This window comes from Chamaea fasciata, unplaced genomic scaffold (assembly GCF_029207755.1).
Source record: "Chamaea fasciata isolate MVZ Bird 193981 ecotype frontalis unplaced genomic scaffold, bChaFas1.0.hap1 SCAF_2, whole genome shotgun sequence".
Taxonomy (NCBI): Eukaryota; Metazoa; Chordata; class Aves; order Passeriformes; family Sylviidae; genus Chamaea; species Chamaea fasciata.
This window is the reverse complement of record NW_027094087.1, coordinates 30420928-30444687: the sequence shown is the minus strand read 5'-3', so window position 1 is coordinate 30444687 and position 23760 is coordinate 30420928. Positions and strand designations below refer to the sequence as shown.

Genomic DNA, 23760 nt, shown 5'->3' with positions numbered 1-23760 from the left:
TATGGTGTGTTTCTGAGACTGTATTTATAAATAATCCTTTATTAATTTATCTGGTGTTTTCTCTGGATATGCAGCACAAAACAAAAGAGGAATAATGAGTTTATTTTTTTAAGTGCACTTCTTTATTTCAACTTGTAAAATCGTATTAATTTTCCACTGCAACATATTTTTGACTGATGTAGTTTTTCCAAAGCATTCACTCATTTAGCAAGTTTCTTTCACATACTGCTATATTGAATAACCTTAATAAAATGAACAAACAGTTGATTTTTTAGTGAATGGTAACATCTATACTGAAAAATTCTGTCACATGCATGGAGAAATGAAAAACAAATTTTTCATTTAAAGATTTTAATTTAAAAAGACAACATGTGAAATTAAGAGTGACTGTAAAGTCCTGAAAGTCATTAGAATTTTGAAGTACTGTTGCTACAGGTGTTTTAACTTGTTTTAACACTTACAGGTGTTTTACTTGATCTCTGTTTGTGAAAGATCAAGAGATCTAAAGATACTTAATTTTTCTAGAGAGATTTTAAAATAATTATGATAGAGGAAGAAGTTTGAGGCTGTTAAGCTTCTGTCATTTAAACAGGATGAAGAATACCAGGATCTTTAATAGATTATTTTATATCTTGGGGTTCCTTTTCTTCTAAGATGGGTCTTATGAAAACCTGATTTGAAAATTTGATGCTGTACAATGAATCCATAACCCAAACTTAGAGTATCATGGATTTGAAGTACCTTTGCTGCTAAAGTTCAGGGAACAGTAAAATCTCTAAACAGGTAGAAACTGATGTTAAGAACCTGTAACAAAATTTTACCAATTTGATAAATGCAACTTTGGTACGAGTCCATCAAGCAGGAGAAATAAAATATTTTGTGTATTTTACTTTATTCAGCTTATTCAGGTCTGTGAATCATTTAGACAAAATTGAAAAAATGTTTTCAGTTGAAAAAGCTGGAAAAGTTATTTTCTGTTTTCAGTGTCTTTGGGGTGGAGGTAAGAAGTTGTGAGAGAATGACAGGTGTGAAAAACAAGTCAGTCAATGGGAATAAAAGTTTTTTCTGTTTGAGATATTGCTTTAAATTGAAAATATCTTAGTTGCACAAAGTAGTTTAATTCAGAATAGTCTTCTGAATTTTAATTGAAACCTGTTTTTCATTCAAAATATGGTAATATATTAAAAATATTTTCATTCATAACATGGGATATGATAGACAGGCGTAGATGCCCCTTTGATTAGCAAAAAGAAGCACCAACTGAATCTTGTTTCACTTAAGAAAAATAATGAAAAAGTATAAATGTGAAAGAAGACCTAGATAGAAGTTAGGCACTTAAAAGGTGCAGTGATCTTATTTCAGAAACAAACGCATTTTCTAACTTAAAATGAAATAAAATGCTTAAATTCTTTGGGGAGCATGGGGGAGAAAAAAAGATTCTCTTTGGGTTGAAGCAAGTTTTCATGAAAAAGTCAGAAAGTTTAACTGTGGAATTTACCATGTTCACTATGAAGTTGGACTTGTCAAAATGGAAAAAAAGGGGATGAGTAGAAAAATCTGTCTTCCTACTTTAAAATATATTGGAAAATTTCTTTCTGCACATAGATGCAGGGTTTTTTCCCTTTATCTGGTTTCATTTTAAGGATCTTGGAAAGACAGTATATTCATTGAAATGCTCTGCTGTAGATTTACTGCAGCTGTTCTGACTGAAGTGAATCACTTCACTCTGGAGACAAATGTTTTTTCAAGATCTGAGAAGAAGCTCTATGGGTTTCCTTTGTGTTTTTCTCTTTGAAATGGTGTCTCATAGAGAAGCAAAGTTCGGTGGACGGGTACGCGGACACGCGGCAGGTGGAAATACTCAAGCAATGAAGAGACTGAGGACTCTGAGAGTGAAAAAAACTCTGAGGAGGAGGAAGAAGAGGAGGAAGAGGAGGAGGAAGAAGCTCCACCTGCTGATGATGATGAGCCCTGCAAGAAGTGTGGCCTTCCCAATCATCCTGAACTGGTAGGTTTTTGAGGAAAACTTCTGTAGGTTGTTGTGTCGGATTTGGTGGATTAGCTTTGATGGTGTCTGAAGGTACATCATCCTTCAGGGTGGCCATATGTTGGAGAGTATCTTCTAGGTTTTAGGTGGTAAACTCAGGAGTCAATGAGTTACCTGTAATAAGGAGGAAAGGAAGTTATTTTTCCTGTTTGCCAAAACAAAAATAGCATCTTTTACAAGGTGTAATGCACCTTAGCCCACTGAGAATCAGTCTGGGTGAGGCTTTGAGGTTGTGCCTGCAGTTGCAATGAACACAGAGGAAGTAACATTGAAAAGAATCCCAGCAGTGTGATGTCTGCTTTCCAAGGCATCAGTGACATAGCCACATAACCGCATAGTCATCTTCATTGGATGTAGCTGCATCTCACCCTGAGCACTGAGTACAGTGAAATCCCAGACAGCGCACAACAAGAATTTGCTATTTCTCATGGTTCTCATTTATTTGTGGTAGATACCATCATGAATTTCTCTGTTAATCTGGGAAATCTTCATATGCAGTCTTGATATGAATCCAGAAAAAAAGCCCACTCTTGGGTGTTTGACAAGTATCCTGGCATACCTGAGAGAAAGTTTGACCTTTAGGATGTTAGAGGTAAATATTCCAGTAGATATACACACAGCTTATGCCAGCTTTGTTCTCAAGTTTTATGGAAAAGGATATATCAAGTTTTACCCAACTAAGTATGAACGAACTTTTAGTAGTTGCCTAGTTATGGATGCCCTGCAAGATTTTGTCCCTGCTATGCAGGTAATAAAATTATCCTGACTGAGGAAAAAGGCCAGGTTTCCTGCATAAGAGAGCACAGAGAAAACAGATGGAGTTTTCCACTTAGTCGAGGATCTGGAAGGCATTACCAGATTCTACACTAAGGGCACATAGTCTACCTAGTCCGGTAGTACTAAGTACCGAGAAGGTAAGATAAGATAAGACGAAATCTGGTGTTAGCATGGAAAACTGTGATGAATAAACTTTGCCATAAAAACCTCCCTTGGCCCTGAAAGTGTGGTACAGAATAAGTGGTACAGGGCTTTTTTTTTGTTTTGTTTTGTTTTGGCACAGTCCAAACACTTCTGTGTTGGCCAGGGAAATAGTTCTGGAGCTTGTTGCGTGGGAATGCCAAAAGATACTCATGACATGTTTTGTTTGCACAGATTTTGTTGTGTGACTCTTGTGACAGCGGCTACCACACAGCCTGCCTTCGCCCTCCGCTGATGATCATCCCTGATGGAGAGTGGTTCTGCCCTCCTTGCCAGCATGTACGGTCCCTTTGTGACTGCACTCTTCTTTGCAGCTTTCCTTGTGGTTGTGGGGATTGGCTGGGACTTTAACAAGTCCTTTCTATAATCTTTTTTTTTTTTTCTGTTAGCAACTAGACTGGGATGAATGGTAGGACTGCTGATCTTCACTCCTGTCCATTAGTAAAACTGAGTTTGTGACATGGTTTTCTCTTTCTTCGTTCTGCTAGTGACGAGTGACTGTGTGTGGCTTATTTTCAGATGGGAATCTCCAGTCACACTGATTACCTCCCATCTGATTAAATCACATGACTAGTATAGTATGAAAGAAATTATGTATTAATTTTTCCCAAAAGAAACATTTAAGTTATCATCCAAGAGGCAGAAGCAGGAGGCAACAAGGGATGGATCAGTGGCCAGAGCAAGCAGCTGTTTCTGAAGCGCTATTCCCTCTTCAGAGACATTTGTTCAGATGCTGGTTAGAGAAAGCTGCTGTTACTGATAAATCTCAGGGTATAGTTTGTCTCTGCTGGGAAAGCCAGGGTTGTTCTAGCCAAGTAATAGACAAGTATGAGCCCTTATTCCAAGGTTAGAAGCAGGGCTGGTAGTTGGGTGGATAAGCAGAAAGTGTGTGATGCTGCTCTTGTTAAATTAATGGGAAACCATTTGTACACATTTTCAGAATGATCTGCCTGATCCCAACCCCCTTCCTTGGTTTTAGAGAAATTCTGTACCAAAATGGCTGTTGCCTGACAGTAAGCTAAGTGACATTGGACACAATGTGAGATGACTCTATTTGGTGTTGATTTTCAGTTGTCTTCTGAGGAGTGTTTTTAAGTAGGGATGATTTTGAATATGTAAGAATTTTTTTTTTTACACCTGTAGTTATGGCATATCCTTGTTCTGTTGCTGTTAAAGTACTCTTTAGTATGAAAAATGACAGATGTGTAAAAGGGTGAAGAGCATCCTTGGAAATAGTATAATGAGGACATTGACATGGACTAAGGCAAATTTGTCCATGAAAAGTCATTTTTGCATACATGCAAAATGTATGTAATACTCAGGTCCTTGAGTATTTGGTAAAAAAATGTGTCTCTGCTTTTTGCTGCAGTGTCCACTGAACTCATCTAGTTCCAACCTCCTTTGCCATGGGCAGGGACACCTTCCACTAGACAAGGTTGCTCAAAGTCTTATCCAGCAAAGACAGGCTTTATTGGCCTTGTTCATTGAAGAGGAGCCTCCAGTGTAGCAAGGCTTCTTCCAGATACAGACTGAGTGAATGAAGAGTCTGAATGTAGTTCAATGTGAAAATAGCTTTATTTAAATAGCTTTATAAAAATAGGTTATGAAATAAAATAACACTGTGTTTCCTTCCTTTAGAAATTACTCTGTGAGAAATTGGAGGAACAACTACAAGATCTGGATGTTGTCTTAAAAAAGAAGGAGCGTGCAGAGCGCAGGTACTGTTGTTGGGATGCATTCACAGCAGTGCTCTGCAGGGGTGGTAATAATTGAGCAAGCATTAAATAACTGGGGGCTGGGGAGAAAAGCAGTGAAGAGATTGGGAATTGGTAAGACCAGTTTCGACTTCCCACCAATTGTTACTGAATCAGCACGAGGGCAGCTTGCAAGAAGGGAGGAAAAGTACAATAACTGGAAAAGATAAGCAAATACATTAGTACTAAACTTTGCTTAAAGTGCCTGAACAGAAGTTTGACTTTCTTGTACCAATAGTTAAAGGGTTTCCAGTACTGGTTCAGCTGACTGACAGTCGTGTGTAGAGTTCCTGCTGGAAACAAGTTTACACAAGTCTTGACTTTGCTCCAAAAGATGATTGTGGGATTTGAGAGTTATTGCTTTAGATTCTGTTAGACTCTGCCTAATGTACAAGATTATGCAGCAACTGCTGTAGGGCAGTGGGTCACTGAGCACAGAATATTCTGAGTTGGAAGGGACCCACAAGAATCATGAAGTTCAACTCTTCGGTGAATGACCCATGAAAGGATTGAACCCACAACCTTGGCATTATCATCACCCTGTTCTGTCCACCCCTGCCATCACCAAAGGCTAAATGCAAACATATTTACTGCAGTTAGGAATAGCAGCCTTAACGCAGTTTTCAGATGGAGAAATGAGGGACATGAAACACAATCTGCATAATTTATACCTTTCAGGACAAATATGAGTACTTTGCAGAATTTAATAACACCTGTATGCATTATTAAAAAAAAACTTTGCATGAATTTTATCTTAAAAGGCAAATGTCACTAGAAGGCGAGACTCTTTTAAAGACAGTAATTGTGCAGGCTTATATTTTGTGGAAGGGACTGTAATATTACATGAAATATAGTGAGTCAGTGCTGGGAAGATGGGAGCACAATCTGTGTCTGCTTTCAGCTTTCTTCAAATCTGTTTGTTACTGCTGTTGCAGCAGCAACAATGATAGTGACAGATCAAGTACCAACTGTTCCTGATGTCACTACTTCTGCTCGGAGTGTATCTAGATCATACTGTGGTGAAATTATCCATTGCCAATTCTGCTGAATTTGTAGCTGTGGGAATGAAATTATCAGCTATTTTTATGAGTGCACTCAGCATATACACAGCTTCCATCTGTGCAGGAGTATGGGACACAAAGGACCTCTGCTGCTTTGCTTTATGGTGGGAGTGCTCATTAGTAGTGAACAGTATTTTTGGACCTACTTTGGTAAATATTCTGCTGGCAAACATTACATGGAATGCAAGCTTTTGCCAGTCTGTCTTGGTTTTTTGAAATTACCAGTGTTTCATGAAAACACAAGCTTCTGAGAGCAACAGGAGAGAATATGGTTGATATCATAGGAGTTTTCAGTGTCTGAAACAGATGTTTAATAACTGTTTTGCAATTTGATCCTCATACTAAATGAACCTAATGCTTTATACTATATGTCATAAAATTGAGTTTTTTATTTAGTTAGTTTCCAATGTTTTTTCCTTAGAAATAAGCTTTAGTTATAATAGATTTCACAATGCAGTAGTTGAATATGGAAGTCTTCCAACTTAATGCTGTATTGTAGCAAATAATAAGGTAAAAAGAATGAAAAATCATAATGCCAGAGGAAATGATAGTCATTATTACAGCTCAGTGTATATGTTAAAGCAGGTTGGTTGCTTGGGGCACAGATATACTTGAATGCAGTGTTTCTGAAAACTCAGTATGTGGTTGGTGTCTGTCTTTTTGGCCAAGAGAAGAAATCCAACTCTGTCATTATGGATTTGTCTACCTAATAGGTTCTTCAAACCAGTGTTGTTATCCTGCTTTTTGAAGTTGTGACATTGTTATGCTCTTTCCAGCTCTCAGGAATCTGACTGAGGTTGATTGACCTGCTCAGCCGTGTGCATGCACATCCCCAAACTGTTTAAACAAAACCTTCGGGTTTCCCGTTGACTTACAAATACAAATACAAATACAAATGGATGAAATAATACCTCTTTTCCCCTCTTCTTCTGTTCATGAATTGGAAGTGCTACCGCAACAACCTGGATGAATTTCAGGTTTCTCATGTACAGACTACCTTCTATAATCATGTCCTACCGCCAGCTGAGAGTGGACGTTAAAGCCTTGTAGGATCTCCCTTTTAATCCATGTTAGATATTCTGAGACTTCTTGATGGAAAATCCCTCTAGAAACTACCTGTCTAATTCTCCCAGGCCAAACCATGTGGAGTACTTGCTTTCATACACACTGCCATGACTTCCCTGTTGCAGCTTTTGCAGCCATGTAATTGAGATAAAATGTTTTCTTGAATTTGCGTAGGAAATGACCAGACAGTGCTTATCTGCTGCTGCCCTTGGAGATGTCTTGATTCCAATGTTTACACTCTTGCCTGAAGTCTTGAGCTCCTGTCTGCCACAAAAGGAAAAAGGAATTCATCTGATATAATTCTGTATTTCATTTCAAGACCTTGACCTCAGCAGGACTGTCTTGTTCCATTTGCTGATTTGTTAAGTAGTGTATACTCAAGCTGGGGAGAAGAACAGCAGAACTGGAAAACCTTGCTGATCATGTTTAAAAACAGATGAACTTTTCTAATCTCCTGTCTTTTGATGTTTTGCATTACAAGAAATGGGAAGTTGAGTAAACCATCAAAGACACTTACTGAAAACTAAAATTTTTGCACTTCTAGTTCCTTTCTCATTTCAGTAATTGTATTCCTTGCCTTAAAATGTTATTTTAATTAACTTTCAAGAGCATAGTGATTGTGCACGTCATCCTTCCTCCTTATCCAACCAATCTAACGGTGCCCAGTTGGATTAGGATTTCTTTTTATCTGCCACTTAGGAATATTTGCATTAGAATACAAAATCAATTCCTTATATAGACAGCTAGTCATTTCAGTAGGCATAATGATACCAAGCTGTTGAAGTCCGTGGTCTTTTTAGCTGTAAAACAACCTTTTACTCTTTGTAAGAATTCCTGTACGAACTGTGTGTGTTCATTTTATTAAAGAATATTATGCTAGAAAGTGCAGAAGGCTACTCAGAAGACTTTCAAAGTTTACTTCAATTCTTCAGGACTCAATGAATTGGAAACAAAATTTTTACACACCAATGCTTCTATATGCAAAACATCACACAATGAAGTAAACACATCTAAAAGTAATATATGTCATGGGTGTTTTTGCAGTTATGTGCATGATATGTCCTGTTGCAACTCAAGTGTAGCGTGACAGACTCATACAAGCACTCCCTGTAACTTCAAAGTCTGATTCTGGTTGGTTGCGACACTTCAGTTCAAAAATCCAGAGTCCTTCCAGACACCAGTAAATGCCACCAACTTTCATTGTGCTCTTAATTTCTTTAAATTACCCCTTGTTTGCCTAGAAAAAGGCTAGTAGGGACCCATGGTGATGGGAGTTTGGTTACTCACCCTAGTCTGCTTTAGTACCTGGCTATTCTTCCTCAGAGGCTGCTTTTTTGAAAGCTCAGTTCAGCAGCATGAAGATCAGCATGCAGTGCTGTTTGTGAAGTGTTAGGAAGTCCATCTCTAGTTGAGACTGACAGATAAAACAGGACTTAGAGAAGACTCATGTCCTTCAGGAGCCAGAATTGTCCCCAAGGCAATTCATATGATGCAGAATGTCTGTTCTGGGGAAAGTTAAGTGTAAACTGAATTTTGCTTCCGTAGGTTTAATCCTGTATTACACTGTGGTCAAGGAGGACAGCCTGCTTCTCCTTAAAAGAATCTGTCCTGTATTTGAATACTTTTTTCTCTCTCTCTCTCTCCCATCTTCAGTCAAGTGTTCTCTACACTGATCCATCCTATTTTTTCAGCCCTTCTCTACAGGGCATGTCTGCTACCCTCCAGTAACTCCCACTGGCTAGCTCCGGACTGTTGAGCTGGATCACATGTTTCTTGGATAATGTGTGGTGTCCAGATGGCTTTAAGTGCTCCAGCCAGGTGTGAACAGGACTGACTGCCATGGCAGGTGTCCTTCAGGTGTCCTGTTGGCTGTTGTCCTATTTGCACATCCATCTGTCATCATAGTTCTTTGTGCAGCAGTTTGACTCTGCTGATCTTTGCTTAGGCTGTTCTTGTCTGGCAAAGAATTGCTCTGTAGGCAGTTATTTGTCCCCTGGTGTTTGTAGAGTTGGTTCTTCCTGCTTGGGTCTAATATCTGGCATTTATCCATTTTGGATTGCATCCTATCTTTACATATTTTTTCCAGTCCAGTGTGATTCTATTCCCATTTTATCTTTCATTGCCTTCACGATTGGTGGTAGTTATGGTTTTGACAACATGATCTTCATCACAGCATTAATATTTTTCAGTTGGTTTTTACTTGCTTTTTATACCCCAAATTCAATAATTTCTTTGGTGCCCACAATCTTCAAATACTTTTGATTGTCAGAACTCTTTGGAAGTCTCTTACATTATACATGCAGGAAAATGTAACCACATGAGAATTAGCACATAATCTCAATTTCAGTAATTTTTCACTTGGAACATTCTCTTGGGATGTTTCTGCCTAGTGATATAGTAAGAGCTTCAAATGGTTCTAATTACAGCATTATTTTAGATATCTGCAGGCTTTCTGTAAGCTTATTTTCATTTTCTTTCTCTCCTCAAGAAAAGAGCGACTGGTGTACGTGGGTATCAGTATTGAGAACATCATTCCACCTCAGGTAAGCTAGTGTGTTTATGTGGTATTATTGTTTTATTTTCTAAACTTCTCAGGGAAGAAGTCTCTCAGTGCTGTGTCAGAGGTGCTAGTAGCATCTTGGAAAGAAAAAATAATCTATATGCAGATCAGAAATAATTCTAAAATAATTCTTCATTTTAGACTGAATATGGCAGAGAAACCAAGGAAGCTTTATGGTGTTTATTAGAGCCACCTGATGCTGCACAGAGTCCTCTCCCAGTGAGGGATTACAGGACTACCTCTCTGCCCATTACAGTTGTTGGGTTTTGAGTTGAGTGCTCAATATTCAGTAGTTTATAAAGTTGGGAATCAGTTATTTAACTCTGGTGTTTGCTGTGCAGTTATCTAGGTCTGAGCTAATTGTCATGGCTTTTCTTTGGAACTGATGGAAACAAATGTTTCTGGCTTGTGATTCAGAGGGAATATGTAGTATCTCTAGGCAGCATAGCATTTGGCTTCAACGAGTGGATGTTAAGGTCACGTGATTAAAAACGGTAAACATGTAGTGTTTCATTAACAGATGCTTTTGCATGGTTTCCCTTGAGAAAACAGGAAAAATGCTCTGATTCATATGAAGGACAACCTCTTCTCACTTAAATACACTTGAAAGCAAGTCTCTTGAAGCCTTAGCCAAGTTCATCTGGAATTATGTAATCTGTCTTTGGAGTTTAAAATGGAACTGTGGTTCATTTTAAACATAGACTTTCCACTCTGCCTGGCTGTAACAAGGCTAGCTTTTTCTCCCTGTCTCTGAATAACAGAAAAATGATAACAGATTTTACAAACTTGCAGAAGAATCTATGGCTGAGAGCAAATATTTGAAAAATACAGCCTGGGGGCAGATTATTTTGCTTTTAAAATAATAACTTGCAAAGCCCTGGGAGTTTCACCCGAGGCATGATCTCAGCATTGGAGCATAAACACAGTGATCCAATAGCCTGAACCCTTAAACTCTGTGTTTGGAAATTATGTAGCCTATAAGGGCAAAATGTGCAAATTCACCTGAACTGCTGTTATAGGTCAATATATTACAAGTTAAAATGTGCTGTGTTGGGCATATGAGCTTTCTAGACAGAATGAATAATTTGTGTTACAAGTTCAGTCACAATGAGTGTGAAGGGAGGGAAGAGATAAAGTTTTTTGACACTTCTGTCTTACCTGAACAGGAGCCAGAAATACCTGAAGGGCAGGAAGAAAAGAAGAAAGATTCCAAAAAGCCCAAATCAAAACTCGAAAGGAGATCTACCAGAACCCGAAAGTGCATAAGCTACAGGTCAGCAGCTTGTTAAAATAGCTTGTACAGCAGAAGTCATACTGTTGTTTCCTTTCTGAATCATCCCACCACTTCTCATGTAAACTTTTGCATTTAACAGGAAAGCCCAACTAAAGTTTCTGTATTCTTTCATCTGAACACTGGTTATGCTTGGTGGTTGTGAGAGCATGCGGTGGTATAGTGGAGGGGTGATGCAATAAAAAAATGAGAATGTATATGGTGTTCTGTTCAGGAATACTGGAGCAGTATTGTACTATTTGGTACTACTGCAGTTTCTAGAGTTAAAGCAGGTGAATGAAGTCTCTCCTTTCTCTTGCAATGGAGACTTCTGCTTGTGTCTAAAGGCCTTCAATTCCTTGCTCTCTTGCCCCTCCCCACCTTAGACCTTCCTTACATGAAAGGGGCACGAAACTTAAAATGTAATTATCACACAGTGCATCTAAAAATGCAACTGGAGAAATCTTTAACTCTTCAGAGAAATTGTGACAAAAATGCAATCAGTAAATGAAAGTGCTAAGATATTTAGACTGTATTCTGAAGGTAGAGTAGGTCACTAAGGTTTTCAAAATTCAGCGTGATCTTAATAACAACTTCTGTTCTCAGTGTTGTTTTTTATAAACTGCTTTCTAAATAATACCTTGTGACACTCTGTATTGTCTTCAGTCCACCAGGCAAGTAGAATGCCCTTGGGATTAGAAAAGAATGTGGCTGCCTGAGAGATTGTGGGGATTTGTCCTGGATTCATTAGAAATGTTAAAACAAAACTCTGTCTTTTCAGTAGTTGCTCTGTGTAGACCTTTATCATCAAAAATTATAACTTTCCAACAATAATCATCATTGAATTTATAGTCAACCTGGTTTTGCTGCTGAGGAGAGGCATGGCATTTGTATAGGCTGAGTTTTCCAGCCTGGTCAGAACACTCAGTCTGACTTTGCTTAGCTGTTGGATTTTAGTAACTTTTTGAATGAACAGCAGAAAATGCCACTGCTGCTTTGGGAAATTAAGCTTTTCTGTAAGGAATGTTATGCTATGGGCAAGACTCTATGGATCTGCTGTTATGTTAATGACAGGTCAGGCAGCATCTGACCAATAGAAAAAACCCCCTTGCCTGTAGGGTAGGGTGTGTGTGGCACGACTTCATCAGGACCCATGTTGTGCAATGACAGTAAATTTTTATTGAATGAAATGTTTCAGAAAAATCAGTCTTCTGATAAAAAGTGATCATCTTTCTCACAGACTACATCATACACATAAGTTTGAGCTGGTGAAAATATTGCACGTATCAGTGTGTCGGATTTATGTCTGCAGTGAAGTTCCACTGGTGTCATGGAGACTTGTGGGCAGTAGGGGAAAATAAATGCTGAAAGTCTTCTTCCACTAGGAAACAGATCTGAATTTTGGAGCATCCTATTCTCTAAATGATCTGTAATCCCTTTATATCACCCGTCTGTTGAGTCCTGTCGTGAGCAAGTTAGCAAAAACCTGCATCATGAATAAAGCAGCAGCAGAAATTATGTTCCACAGCTCATGGCTGAGCTCAGGTTATTTGTTAACAGTGGTTTGAAAGCAATAAGGGATTTCTTGCATTTTAAAGAGGGGTTTTTTTTAGCTGTGTGGAGGAGAAACAGTGTTTGAGTAATGTGGAACTAATCTTACTGATGGAATAATTTCAGAGTTATTTCCTTGCTAGGTAAAGCTGCCTTGAGAGTGACATGCAGTTGCTCCTAAGTAATACAAAGATATCAGAAGCCCATCACCTTATTTTTAAAGGAGAAAGTGTTTCATGCTTAGTATTGGAATACAGAGTAAAGTATTAGATTTATTTTTTTCTTGTACTGCTGGAGGTTCTTATGAAGGTAAGGTAAATATAACTGTAGTCTTTCTTTTGTGACTGAGAAGTGGAATCTTTAATGACTGTATTGTTCAGTTGTTAGTTGTCTGTATCTAAAAATACTGAAAATTAAGTTTTTAAAAAACAAGAAGAAAAATTTGCATCTAAGTAAAAAGTCTTTTCTATATAGTTAATAAAATCTGTACTTTTGCATGTTGGAGCTCAAGGCATCTATTTTTTCAAACAGGTAACAATCCTTTTTTTTGGAATTTGAATTCATAACTGAAGAAACAAACTGGGCTCATCTGTGTTGAAAGGATTGGATCTTTCTTCTTCAGTTTGCTGTTCTCTTTAAATGAGTTACTCAGGGTGCAGAGATTTATGCAGTTTTATAAAAGCTGTTGCAGGACAAGCACACTCAAACACTTTGCTTTTGTTTGTCCTATTCAGTTATGTAACATTGCATTACAACTTACTTATGTAGATTTATGAGAAACTCTGTACTTCGTGTTTTATTTTGTCTGTTCAGAGTAGAATGTTGCAGATCCATAAAGTATCATGAGCTTTAAGAGTAGAAATCAGAGAAATCAGTTCTGAAGGAAAATGTGGACACAATAATGAATTTTACATTGAATTTAATAGATGATTCTCAGGCTGTTTTGAAGGTTGGTAGAGCTAATGTCATCTAATAAAAGTTGTGGGAAAATGATGAATACTTTGTGTGAAAATGCTATTGAAACCCTTTTAAAGAACTTTCAGATTATATATTGTTAAATTCAGAGGCATGTTGTGTAAAATGGAAGGGGATTTCTGTTCATGTCACTCAATAGTAAGACAGACAATGGTAAATAATCCACAAGCAAATAGAAGTAAGAAACACAACTTTGATAATAAAACAGCCATTTTTTAAGATTCTGTCCCATTATTTTAGTTAATTATTTATGTATCCAGCCCTTTGTCTGTGCAGTGTAATTTCTTAAGATTTTGAGGTATATTTTTGTAATGATTTAATTAAGGTTTACTTCAAAGTGGTAAATGGAAGTTGTTATTTTTAGATTTGATGAATTTGATGAGGCAATTGATGAGGCAATTGAAGATGATATCAAGGAGGCTGATGGAGGAGGTATGTTTCTGATGTTACTTGTTTTGCATTGCAGTAGTGGTAAGAAGATGGAGAGGAAATTTATTTTGATATGAGAAGCAACAAATACCATCTTCTCTCTTTAAACTCTGTAGTTTGCCAGGGATTTTTTTACTGGTGTATTTTTAGATGTGAACTAAATAATTGCCCTTAGGATTGGCCATCCCATACTGCCAAGAGATGTCAGAAAATTAGTAAAAGTTGATAGTTAAATCTAGCCCGTACAGGTTTTTATATATGTGTAATGAGTAAGTTTTGGATTTGAGATTGGAATGGCAGCAGTGCTATTGACCTTTGTCCCCTGTAAAAAGAAGGCTCACAAATTGGTCTGCAGTTGGACCCCTAAAGACTGGGTGTACCAAATTGTCTTAATATTCATCCAGCTCTATTAGCACTTCTCAGTTGAACACCAATAAAGTGAAATTCTGTTCTTGTCTGTTAAGGCAACATGGGACCAAAACAGAGATCTTCAGCACTGAGGGATGGAGGTGGATCTGTGCTTCTGCATCACCTTAACTTGGCCTAACAAAAGAGCCATGAAACATTGTCCCTCAGTTGTTTGGCCTGTGGCATCTCCAGACATTCACCAGTTTCAGACCTCCTGGATGCACACAGACAATCTGAAAATCTTATGTCTCTGGGTGTGTAACACAGGGTCCATTGCAGTAAACATAACCAAGTCTCAACACTAAAGCACCTTTTCAAAAAATCCGCTTCTTGGCCAAACCACCACTCAAACTCTGCATCTCCCAAGAAGGATATTCAGCATTATGAAAAAAGTGTACTTTCTGGTAATTGCCCTCTCAAAAGGCACTGCCATGGTAATAATGTGGGTTGGGCATCAGAATACAGACACTTAACCATGACCTTCTGCTTGGACCTCAGTATTTCCAAGTGACCACAGCTGGGCTGTGTGTGTCAGGAGCAAGACTCTGGGCAGAGTCTTGCTTGACAAGAAAATATTCTGGTTGACAGAAAATAAACTGAAGTTAGGCACATGCAAGAAAGATCCATAGAAAGTTAAAAAAGAAAATAAAGTTGCTATTGTTTCCCCTTTCTGTCACTGAATTCAGGCATTGGCAGAGGCAAAGACATGTCAAATATCACAGGTCACCGTGGAAAAGACATTTCCACAATCCTAGAGGAAGAAAGGAAGGAAAACAAGCGACCACAAAGGGCTGCTGCAGCACGACGCAAGAAACGACGGCGACTAAATGACTTGGATAGTGACAGTAACATGGATGAAGAGGAGAGTGAGGATGAATTCAAGATCAGTGATGGGTAGGTCTGCAATTTAACTTCCACAAGTCACTGACCTCTACAGGCTTTGGTGACTCTGCAGTGCCCTGAAATGATCATCCAGGAGCATGTTCCCAGTGCTGTAATGGCACTACACAGTACCAGTAAAAATCAAAGAAGGATAGAATGGTTTGGGTTGAAAGGGACCTTAAAAATCACCCACTTCCAAACCTGCTACCACAGAGTCGTCCTGGCCTAGGGGAACGTCATTGTACTGGAAAAACTGCACTCTGGATCCATGTGCTGATATCATCCAGTCTGTATTTTAAGCATAACACATTCTGGAAATGTTACTGGGATGTTTGAGGCCTCACTACAGGCTTCTGTTAGTGAAGGAGCCAGGTGGGCTCAGTTCTCTGGCTGATGTGATTGTCAAGAAGAAATCCATAACAGAAATGTAGCTAAAATGAGGCTGGTTGTTTCCTTTTTAAAAAATGAGGTTAAAATTTGTATTTTGTGGATTTTTTTTTTGGCCCGATTGTCATTTTGAAATTGGAAGAGGAAAATTTTCATTATTTAGACCATCCAGAACTTGACAGGCAGATTCTGAAATTAGTTCTTGATTGCTGCTCTGTAGGAGGTAGAGTTTGAAAACAGTCAAAGAGGTGGCTTATACTATGGAAAACAAATACTTGTCATGTGAAGCTTTAAACTTTAAATGAATATTGCTTTGGCTGACTGAAGCTCACTTTCCACAGAATTTTTCATCATTCAGTCTGGGCAATTACTGATGTCAAAGAAGTTGATAATTTTAGATTAACTTTAAGCTTCAATAAAGCAACATAATAAAGGAAGCATGCGGCTGTAGGCTCTTTACCAGCAACATTTAAAGCTTTACGCCAATGTTTGAGTCAATTTACTAAGTTTACGGAAAATCTGTACAAGACAAATGCAAACTTTGAGCTTTGTTTTTCACCTGTGACCATGCTGAGGACATTTCAGTGGCACCCTGAATAATTGAGCTACGTGTGCTGGAAATTTCCAATCAATGAGTGTAGCTTGTGGAAATGTTACAGAATTAATAGTGCATTGATCTGTTGAAGTGTGCCCATGCATTCTCAACTCCATGCTCTGCTTAGGGCCTTCTGGATCTTACACTTGAATTTAGATTCGGCTGGCAGACAAATGCAAGTGACTGTGTACCTTCAGTGCTCAATGGTTTTTAAAAAAGCCTTGGCTCACTTGAAATTATGGGAATGTTACAAGTTTATAAGATTGTGAGGTGCATGTTTTGCATTAGAGCCATAGTTTTGTGTTAAGACACGATATTCTAATTCTCAGAAATCGTGTGGGACAGGGCTGGGTTTGTGAAGAAAAGGTCACCTTTGCTAGAACGTGGTTTGTGGTTTTTTTTTTCCCTACACAGTTACTGCTATGCAGACATTACATTGCAATGAATGATATGAGCACTCTAGGATCTGTCCTATGTTAATGGCACCTGCAGTGTTGGTTTGACAGAGTGTTTCTATCCATCTGCTTTTGTAGTCTGCTGTGTCAATCCCAAATACACAGCTGAACCCTCATGTCAGTGATGGAAGCTTGCTCTCTCTGGATCTTTGCTCCTCATTATAAGATGAGGAGAAAAGATTATTTTGTGTAAAATGATACTTACCACTTGATTGTAAAATACAAGTACTAGTTCAATCTGTTTGTTGTGATACCTATCTCTGTTGTCTGGGGTGTTCCTTTGAACAGATCTCAGGATGAGTTTGTTATATCAGAGGAAAATCTGGATGAAAGTGAAGATGACCCACCATCAAACGAGGACAGTGACTCCGAGTTCTGCGCCCGCATATCCAGGCGACATCTCTCCAGGCCCATGAGGCAAAGCAGGCGGTTACGAAGGAAAACAGTCAAGAAAAAATATTCTGAAGATGATGAAGACGAAGAGTCTGAGGAAAATTCAAGCAGAGAGTCTGGTGAGTATAAGCAGTCTTTGATATTTTTAATACTCTGTTTTGGAGAGAAGGGAGAATGGCAGTCTGAGTTTCTGTCATGACTGACACTAATTTGTTTGCTTTCTTTGGTCAAGTCAGATGTCGCCTTTGCTGTAAAGCAGTTTGCTCTTTGTTCTGCTGTCAGTATTTTTCAGGAAACTGATATTGAGCATTTGGTTCTTGGTATTTCTGGGTATTGAAATAAATGCTTGTGCTATGATTCTAGAGGCCACCATCGTGAATAGTTGTAGCTACCTCTGTACCTCTCCTGTTTGGCACATGATTATAGGAAAGAGGATGGAGATGAAAGTGTGCTTCTTTATAGCTAGTAGAAGACCTTCTGAACACACCTATGAAAACAATTCTGAAAGAAACATTTTCTGTCACTTTTATGGAAGAAAACTTCAGTTGTACGGCATTCTGTGTTTTCTGGGAGGCTTGAAAGCAAAGAAAAACACCTTGAATCTCTCTCTCCTAAAATGTTCCTTAAAATCTGTAGTAACGGAAGACTCTTGCATCACAGAAGATAATAATTCACTTTATTCTACTTGTCCTTCAACTACTTCATTTTCTGTTGGTTTGAAATGTGAGGATAGTACCTGTACACTTCATAAACCTTTTCATGAAAGATGATCAGCATCTTTCTCTGAAGACTGACCTCTTTGTTTCTGCTTCATTTGAGACACAGACTAGAAAGTGTCATATACATAAGCACTCATTTTTTCTCACTCTTATTGGGAATTTAAGGTTCTAACTATACTGGAGTGTTAACTTACTGCAGTGTGTGTTATCTTTCCAGTGGTTTAGCAGTCTGTCTAGAATATAGATGATGAACATATTGGAGTAAGTTGCTTTGGAGCACTGATTTCCCAAAGTAAGGTTCATGCATGGACAGATGAAGACAGCTATATGAGTGATTAGAGTGATTGTTGTGTCCCTGTCTTTAAAGCATCATTGCACTGATCATAAGCTCTTATCAATGAAGGCACTGGCAGAAGTCTAAAGAGATTGCCTATCTCTTCTGTAATGCACAAGAGCAACTGTTTGTTTCCTGGTGGACACACATCTGTGATAAAATCAACTGTTTCTAGTATCATTCCATATATATCTAAAAGCATAATCTTAACTGTGTGTTTCTATTTCTCTCTTACCCTCATTATTGTCCATCAGGATCCTGCTTTAAGCCTGTTTTGAGCTAAGGAAATCAAGTGCCCTGTAAGAGGCTTTATTTTCAGTCTCCAGAGACGGACTTTCTTTTTGAAGCTGGTTGCTCTTGCTGACTTGCTCTGTTCCTTTGTCTAATGTTTTAGGAAGTAAAGAGGATGCCACTTTGATCTGGGACTCATGTCAATCACTAACTTAGGAACAGTGTGTGACTTTTATAGAAATGTATCTTGGGATAATTGTTCTGGCATAGCTCAGTGAAAAGCAGCTGAAGTTGATTTGAGGCTATTTTCAACTGGTGTAAATAAATTTAATTTTTGAAGACACTAACTGCAGTAAACTGGTGCAGGAAGAACTGTGATTGATGGTAAGTTTCTTCTGTATGGTTTCTGTTTTAAGCAAACCCACAATTGAGTGAAACTGATTTTTGTTCTTAACTGAAGTAACTCAAGTCTTGGAGTTTCATCTTGTCAGTCGTTTTTCATCTACCTGTTCTTAAAAGTCTTCTAGTAGATTTCAATTTATTTAAATTTTAAAAGCTGAACAGACTCTCCTGAGGCACTGGTAACTTGCGGCATCAATTCAGTAAGGTTGTTTCCACTGTCAGGAATTGTAGAGACATCTATGGCACCAGTAGAGATAAGGCAACAAAAACACTGTAAGGAAACTGTCTGAATGAGGAAACTTACCTCAGTTTTTTATGTGAGGCAGTTTTACTTTGATGGAATAATGCACATCACTCTTTTGTTCCATACAGAGAGTGGTGATTACACAGACTACAGTGATGATGATTACCTGGAAACTAGGAGGAGAAGATCAAGACGGAATCAGAAGAGACAAGTTAATTATAAGGAAGATTCAGAAAGTGATGGCTCACAGAAAAGTGTCCGATATGGGAAGGAGTTGAGAAGAGTTCATAAACGCAGGCTCTCCACTTCAGATAGTGAAGGTAAAATAACCAGTCCAGCATTTCCAGGAGCAGGTGTATGTCAGCATCAGCATAAAGAGAAAGTTATATAACTCCAGGATTTCAGAGAATTGTCTTTCTAGCATTCCTTGATGTTACTCAGAAACTCTTCCCTTCTGAAACAGCCCACTGGTACTTTATGATGCACTGAGTCACTTCTCAAATTTATCATTGCCCCTTATCTTGACTTCCAGTTCTGAATTTACTGTGCCTGACACAGAGTGTTTGGATTCCAAAATTGGCACTAATGCAACTGTTTCACCACATTTCTGTTAAGAGGTCACAAAGCTGCATCCCACGAGCCTCTAAAGATTCTCTTATGTAAGAGGAAGGGCATTGCCTCTGGTGCCCTGATTGTGTGCTGGTGGTTCAGACTAATTCCATCTCCTGTTTAAGGAGCTGTGCCACATGCAGGGGAAGCCTCTCAGTAATGTCAGGCACACCATGAGTGATTGGTGTGCCTTGTGATTTATAATTAATTAGGTTTTACAAAACTAGCCACTGACTTTGGCTGTTTTGGATTGTGGGTGCCTGGCTTAACCAGACCTTAGGTCTGGCTTTCCGAATGCTGAGCAGTGCAGGTTGCAATAGATACAAGGCTTCCTCAGAATATGAGCTGTCCTTGACAGCCTGAGTGCCTCAGTTTTGGAAGGGCTGGGCTGAGATTACAGAGTGGTAGAGTATCCTCTAGGTGAAGGGAAACAAGTGATGCAAGTCTGTAGTATCTCAAAAACATGAGCTGCGATACAGCCTGGTCACAGGCACTGTGGTGGCTTTTTTTTTGCCAGCACTAGTGGCTTTAAATGTTCCGTGATTGACGTTGTCTTTTCTTCATGAAATCCCATTTCCTTGGGTATCTTTAGTATTGGCTTCCCAATTGGTGTTAAAATCAGCACCATTTAGCACCTTTCCAGCACTGTCCCGCAGTTTCCACAGAATATCATAAAACATGTAACAGTGTTCCTGGAATTGTAATTACTTTAAAAATAGAGGAACACTGTCAGTCTCTATCAACTTGAATCTGCATTAAATAATACCCTTTAAAATGAAAATTCCTATGATTTCTAGTTGGAGTCACAAAGAGACAACAAATTATGTTTGCCATTTGATTTTTCAGTTTCCATCTTTTCTCAGCACAACCATCAAAGATCAGTGTAAAGGCTGTCAGTGTGTAGGCAATATTCCTGTTTGCCAAAACACCAAGCCTCCCATTAAAGAGCAGCAAACTTCAGGTGACAGGCAGCATTCCTCTACTGAAGAAGTTGTATATAATTTGGGGGTGGCAAGGGTATGGTACAGCCTTGTGTGTGTGTAGGTACATGAATTTTCCAATAGAGCAGCCATTATTTGGGTTCCGAGTTTCTGTCAGGGTGCAAATAAAGCACATACTGTGAGATGAGGAATGCAGCTCTGCATTATTCCCAGCATGGAGTTACCAGTTTTAGGGGAGAGCACACCTACTTCCAAAGCCGCTGGTACTCCTCAGATTGAAAACAGAATATCCATAAGTTGTTGATGCTTGCTGCATTAAAAGTTTACTTAAAAAGTAAAAAGATTGCAAGCCTTTTGGCTTGGTTGGGGAACCTGGGGAAGGAGACAGAAATGTGTGTTCTCAGAGAGCTGTCTGGCTAATGAGTGTAAAAGATGGAAGATAAACATTGCACTGAGATTTGCTAATAGCACTAAGTCTGCTGCTTCTTCCAGAGAGCTACACATCTAAGAACTCTGAGGATGATGAATCCACAAAGGAGTCAAAGCGCTTGATTCGAAAACGTCGGCGAAGTACAGACGACTATTCCGAGGAGGAAGGAGAGGAGGAGGAGGAGGAAGGGAAGCCTGTCCGTAAACGCCTGAATCGAATCGAGACGGACGAGGAAGACATGTGCGAGAACGCCAACGACGATGCAGAAACCCCCGCTCCTGCAGATAAGCTGCCAGCAGCACAAGCCCCCCAGGACAACCCCAAGAAGCACTGCTACCGGATAGAGAGCGATGACGAAGATGACTTTGATAATGTAGGGAAAGTAGAGAGCCCTTTGGACTACAGCCTGGTGGACTTGCCTTCCACCAATGGACAGAGCCCGGGGAAAACCATTGAGAACTTGATTGGCAAGCCAGGCGAGAAGCCCCAGGCTCCCAAGGACAGCACAGCCAGCGCCAGCCTGGCGCCCAACGGGACAGGGAGCGGGCAGGAAGCGGTAGGGCCGGAGGAAGATGAAGATGAACTTTTGAGAGTGACTGACCTTGTTGATTACGTCTGTAACAGTGAACAGTTATAAGACTTCCATTTTTGTGCTAATTTATTCCACGGTAGCTCATACCAGCAGGCCAGTTATTAAAAGCTGTTTTATTTTTCCTAGAAAATTCTCCACTACAGTATCACTTTCTAGAAGCAAGAATTTCACCAGTCCTGCAGTCTTTCTGTGAAGTGACCAGTTTTGAACTTTGAAGATGAATTGCTGTAAATTCCCTCTCTTACCCCCCCTTCTCCTTCCAAGTCCATGGTCCTGGGTAATTTCACTCACAAAAACCTTATAACAACAAGAGATTTGTATATTTTTGACTTTATATTTCCTGAGTGCATACAAATTTGTGGAAATGGGTGGCCTAAGAAAGCATTCCAAATCAGTCAGGGCCCAAACCGGAACTGGGGTGGGTTTGGCTCGAGGGGTGGGGGGACGGGAGGGGGGTGGTGCAGAAGCACTTGTGCTTTAGCTTTTTCATATGAGATATATATTATATTTAAATGTTCACAACTTAGATTACAACTTAACAGACAGTTAAAAGCAAAATTAATGTCTGTACTGTCGCATTTTGTGAGTTGTAGGTTAACATACCATAGCTCATTTTAGTAATCACCTTCATGGAAGCAGTTTGATTTCAGTACTGGAGGCAAACAGAATTATTAGAGGCCAAGAAGGTACCATAAACAAGAACTCTGCTATTCATTATGACTTGCAGACTTTCCTAATAAACATCCTTTAAAGTGTTTGTACAGTGAAGTGTACTGTAATGAAGTTTTTGACAGTCAAAACATTCTAGCCATGAATTTCTGTGATCTCATGCACAGTTCATCAGATGGCCTTCAATGCACAGTGTCTAGTGGGAGGACGTATTGATGTCAAGTTAGTCTGTAAGCTGGATGTCAAGTAAGTCTGTAAGCACTGAAAACTTTTACAGACAAAAGAACCCTGCGGTCGCTGCCTGGCCACGTGAGTTTCATCACCAGTTGGAGTACTCTGAACAAAATGTGTTTGTACAAACGGCATTGACCACAGAATGACAGTGCATAAGAGGATGGAGGGATTTTCAAATAAACCATGACTGGTCCATTCATGCCCTTAATATCTACTTCAAATTGAAGTAAACAAATGGAACAGTTTTCCTTTTGGAGGTTTCCTCTTTGGGGTTTGTGTGTGTTTTTGTTTTGGTTTTACTTATCTGCCTGGATGTATTAGCAGGTTTTGAATGTAGTTGTTGGCCTTTGGCCATTAGAATTTTCTTAAAATACATTTTAATAACTGTCACGTGACCAACAGATTTCAAGAAGGCAGAGTTTCTGAGAAAAAACGCTTGACTCCAAGACGCCTCATCAACTTTTGAGCAGGCATGAAGTATGAAGTGATATGTGCTTTTATTCAAGGCGGAGAAAAAAGACAATGGAAAAATAAAAATCCCACCAAATCAACATGGGGCACATCAAGAGCATTGTTTTCTCGTTACTCTGATTAAGTTGTAGGCTGTAGCATTTGTACATGTTGTAGGACACAAGACAGTTCAAACAGATCTGCCAGACACTGAAATCCAAAAAGGTCACATCTATTAATCCTTTTGCTCTGAGATTTGGATTTTTGACTGGTGTTTATGTCCATTGCCGGCAATGGATGCACCAAAACTGCTGCTGCCACTGAGGAGTGAGTTCTCCTTTCCTGCCCCACCTGATTCCCTTCCATTATATTGTATTTACTAATTAGTCATTAAGCACTTCTGTTCTCTTGTAATAAAACCAGCATTGGGTCTTTACTAAATACCTCTCTAGAAAACCTTGATACAGAATTTACCTACCTTCTGGCCTTTAAAGTCTTGGTTTTGTTTCCCCACCTCTTTCTCCACAAGGTCTGTCAGAACCACTCTGTGACTCTTACTCATTTGGGTTCTAGCAGTGCACATATCATGCTATAAAACTAGGATCAGAAAGATGTAAAAAGATGGAACTTGCTCATTATCTGCTGTGCTAAGGAAGCTTGTGATTAGAAACAGAGAGAAATCACTTTCTACATGACAATTTAATTTCATCAAAGATTAAATATTTTCCTACCTTACTGATGTTAACAATTTACAGTCAAATGATTAAAATGGAGTAGTGAAGAGCCACAGAAGCTTAGAATGAGTTTTTAAAAGCAGATGTAATGTTTTAAGCTACTCTAGTGCTTTTCTCTGCTTAGGTGATCCGTAAATGTAGTGCTTCTAAATTCTAAAATACTTATGTGTTAGGACAAGTAAGAACACAAAGCTTCCACTTGTCCATGATAGTAGCTGCTGAGCATTTTTAATACTTGCAGTGCGAACTGATTCACATCCAGCAACTCCGTGGAATTGATGGTTCCTCATTTGTTTTGGCAGTGCCATATTTTCCTTCACTGCCTGATGGAGCCTTTTGGTATCTGATCAAACATTCTTGC

At 39.0% G+C, this 23760-nt stretch overlaps 1 protein-coding gene across 1 annotated transcript in view; it reads left to right on the top strand.

Moving 5' to 3' along the window:
- Positions 1-22766, top strand: part of RSF1 (remodeling and spacing factor 1) — a 60442-nt gene extending 37676 nt beyond the window's left edge. Inside the window, exons 7-16 of the mRNA XM_066175572.1 lie at positions 1811-2008; positions 3200-3304; positions 4664-4743; positions 9394-9448; positions 10632-10738; positions 13626-13693; positions 14785-14992; positions 16706-16929; positions 18869-19060; positions 20783-22766. Coding sequence (XP_066031669.1) covers positions 1811-2008; positions 3200-3304; positions 4664-4743; positions 9394-9448; positions 10632-10738; positions 13626-13693; positions 14785-14992; positions 16706-16929; positions 18869-19060; positions 20783-21357 — 1812 coding nt within the window. The 3' untranslated portion in view covers positions 21358-22766. The remainder of the gene's footprint in view (positions 1-1810; positions 2009-3199; positions 3305-4663; positions 4744-9393; positions 9449-10631; positions 10739-13625; positions 13694-14784; positions 14993-16705; positions 16930-18868; positions 19061-20782) is intronic.
- Positions 22767-23760: the final 994 nt, after the last annotated feature.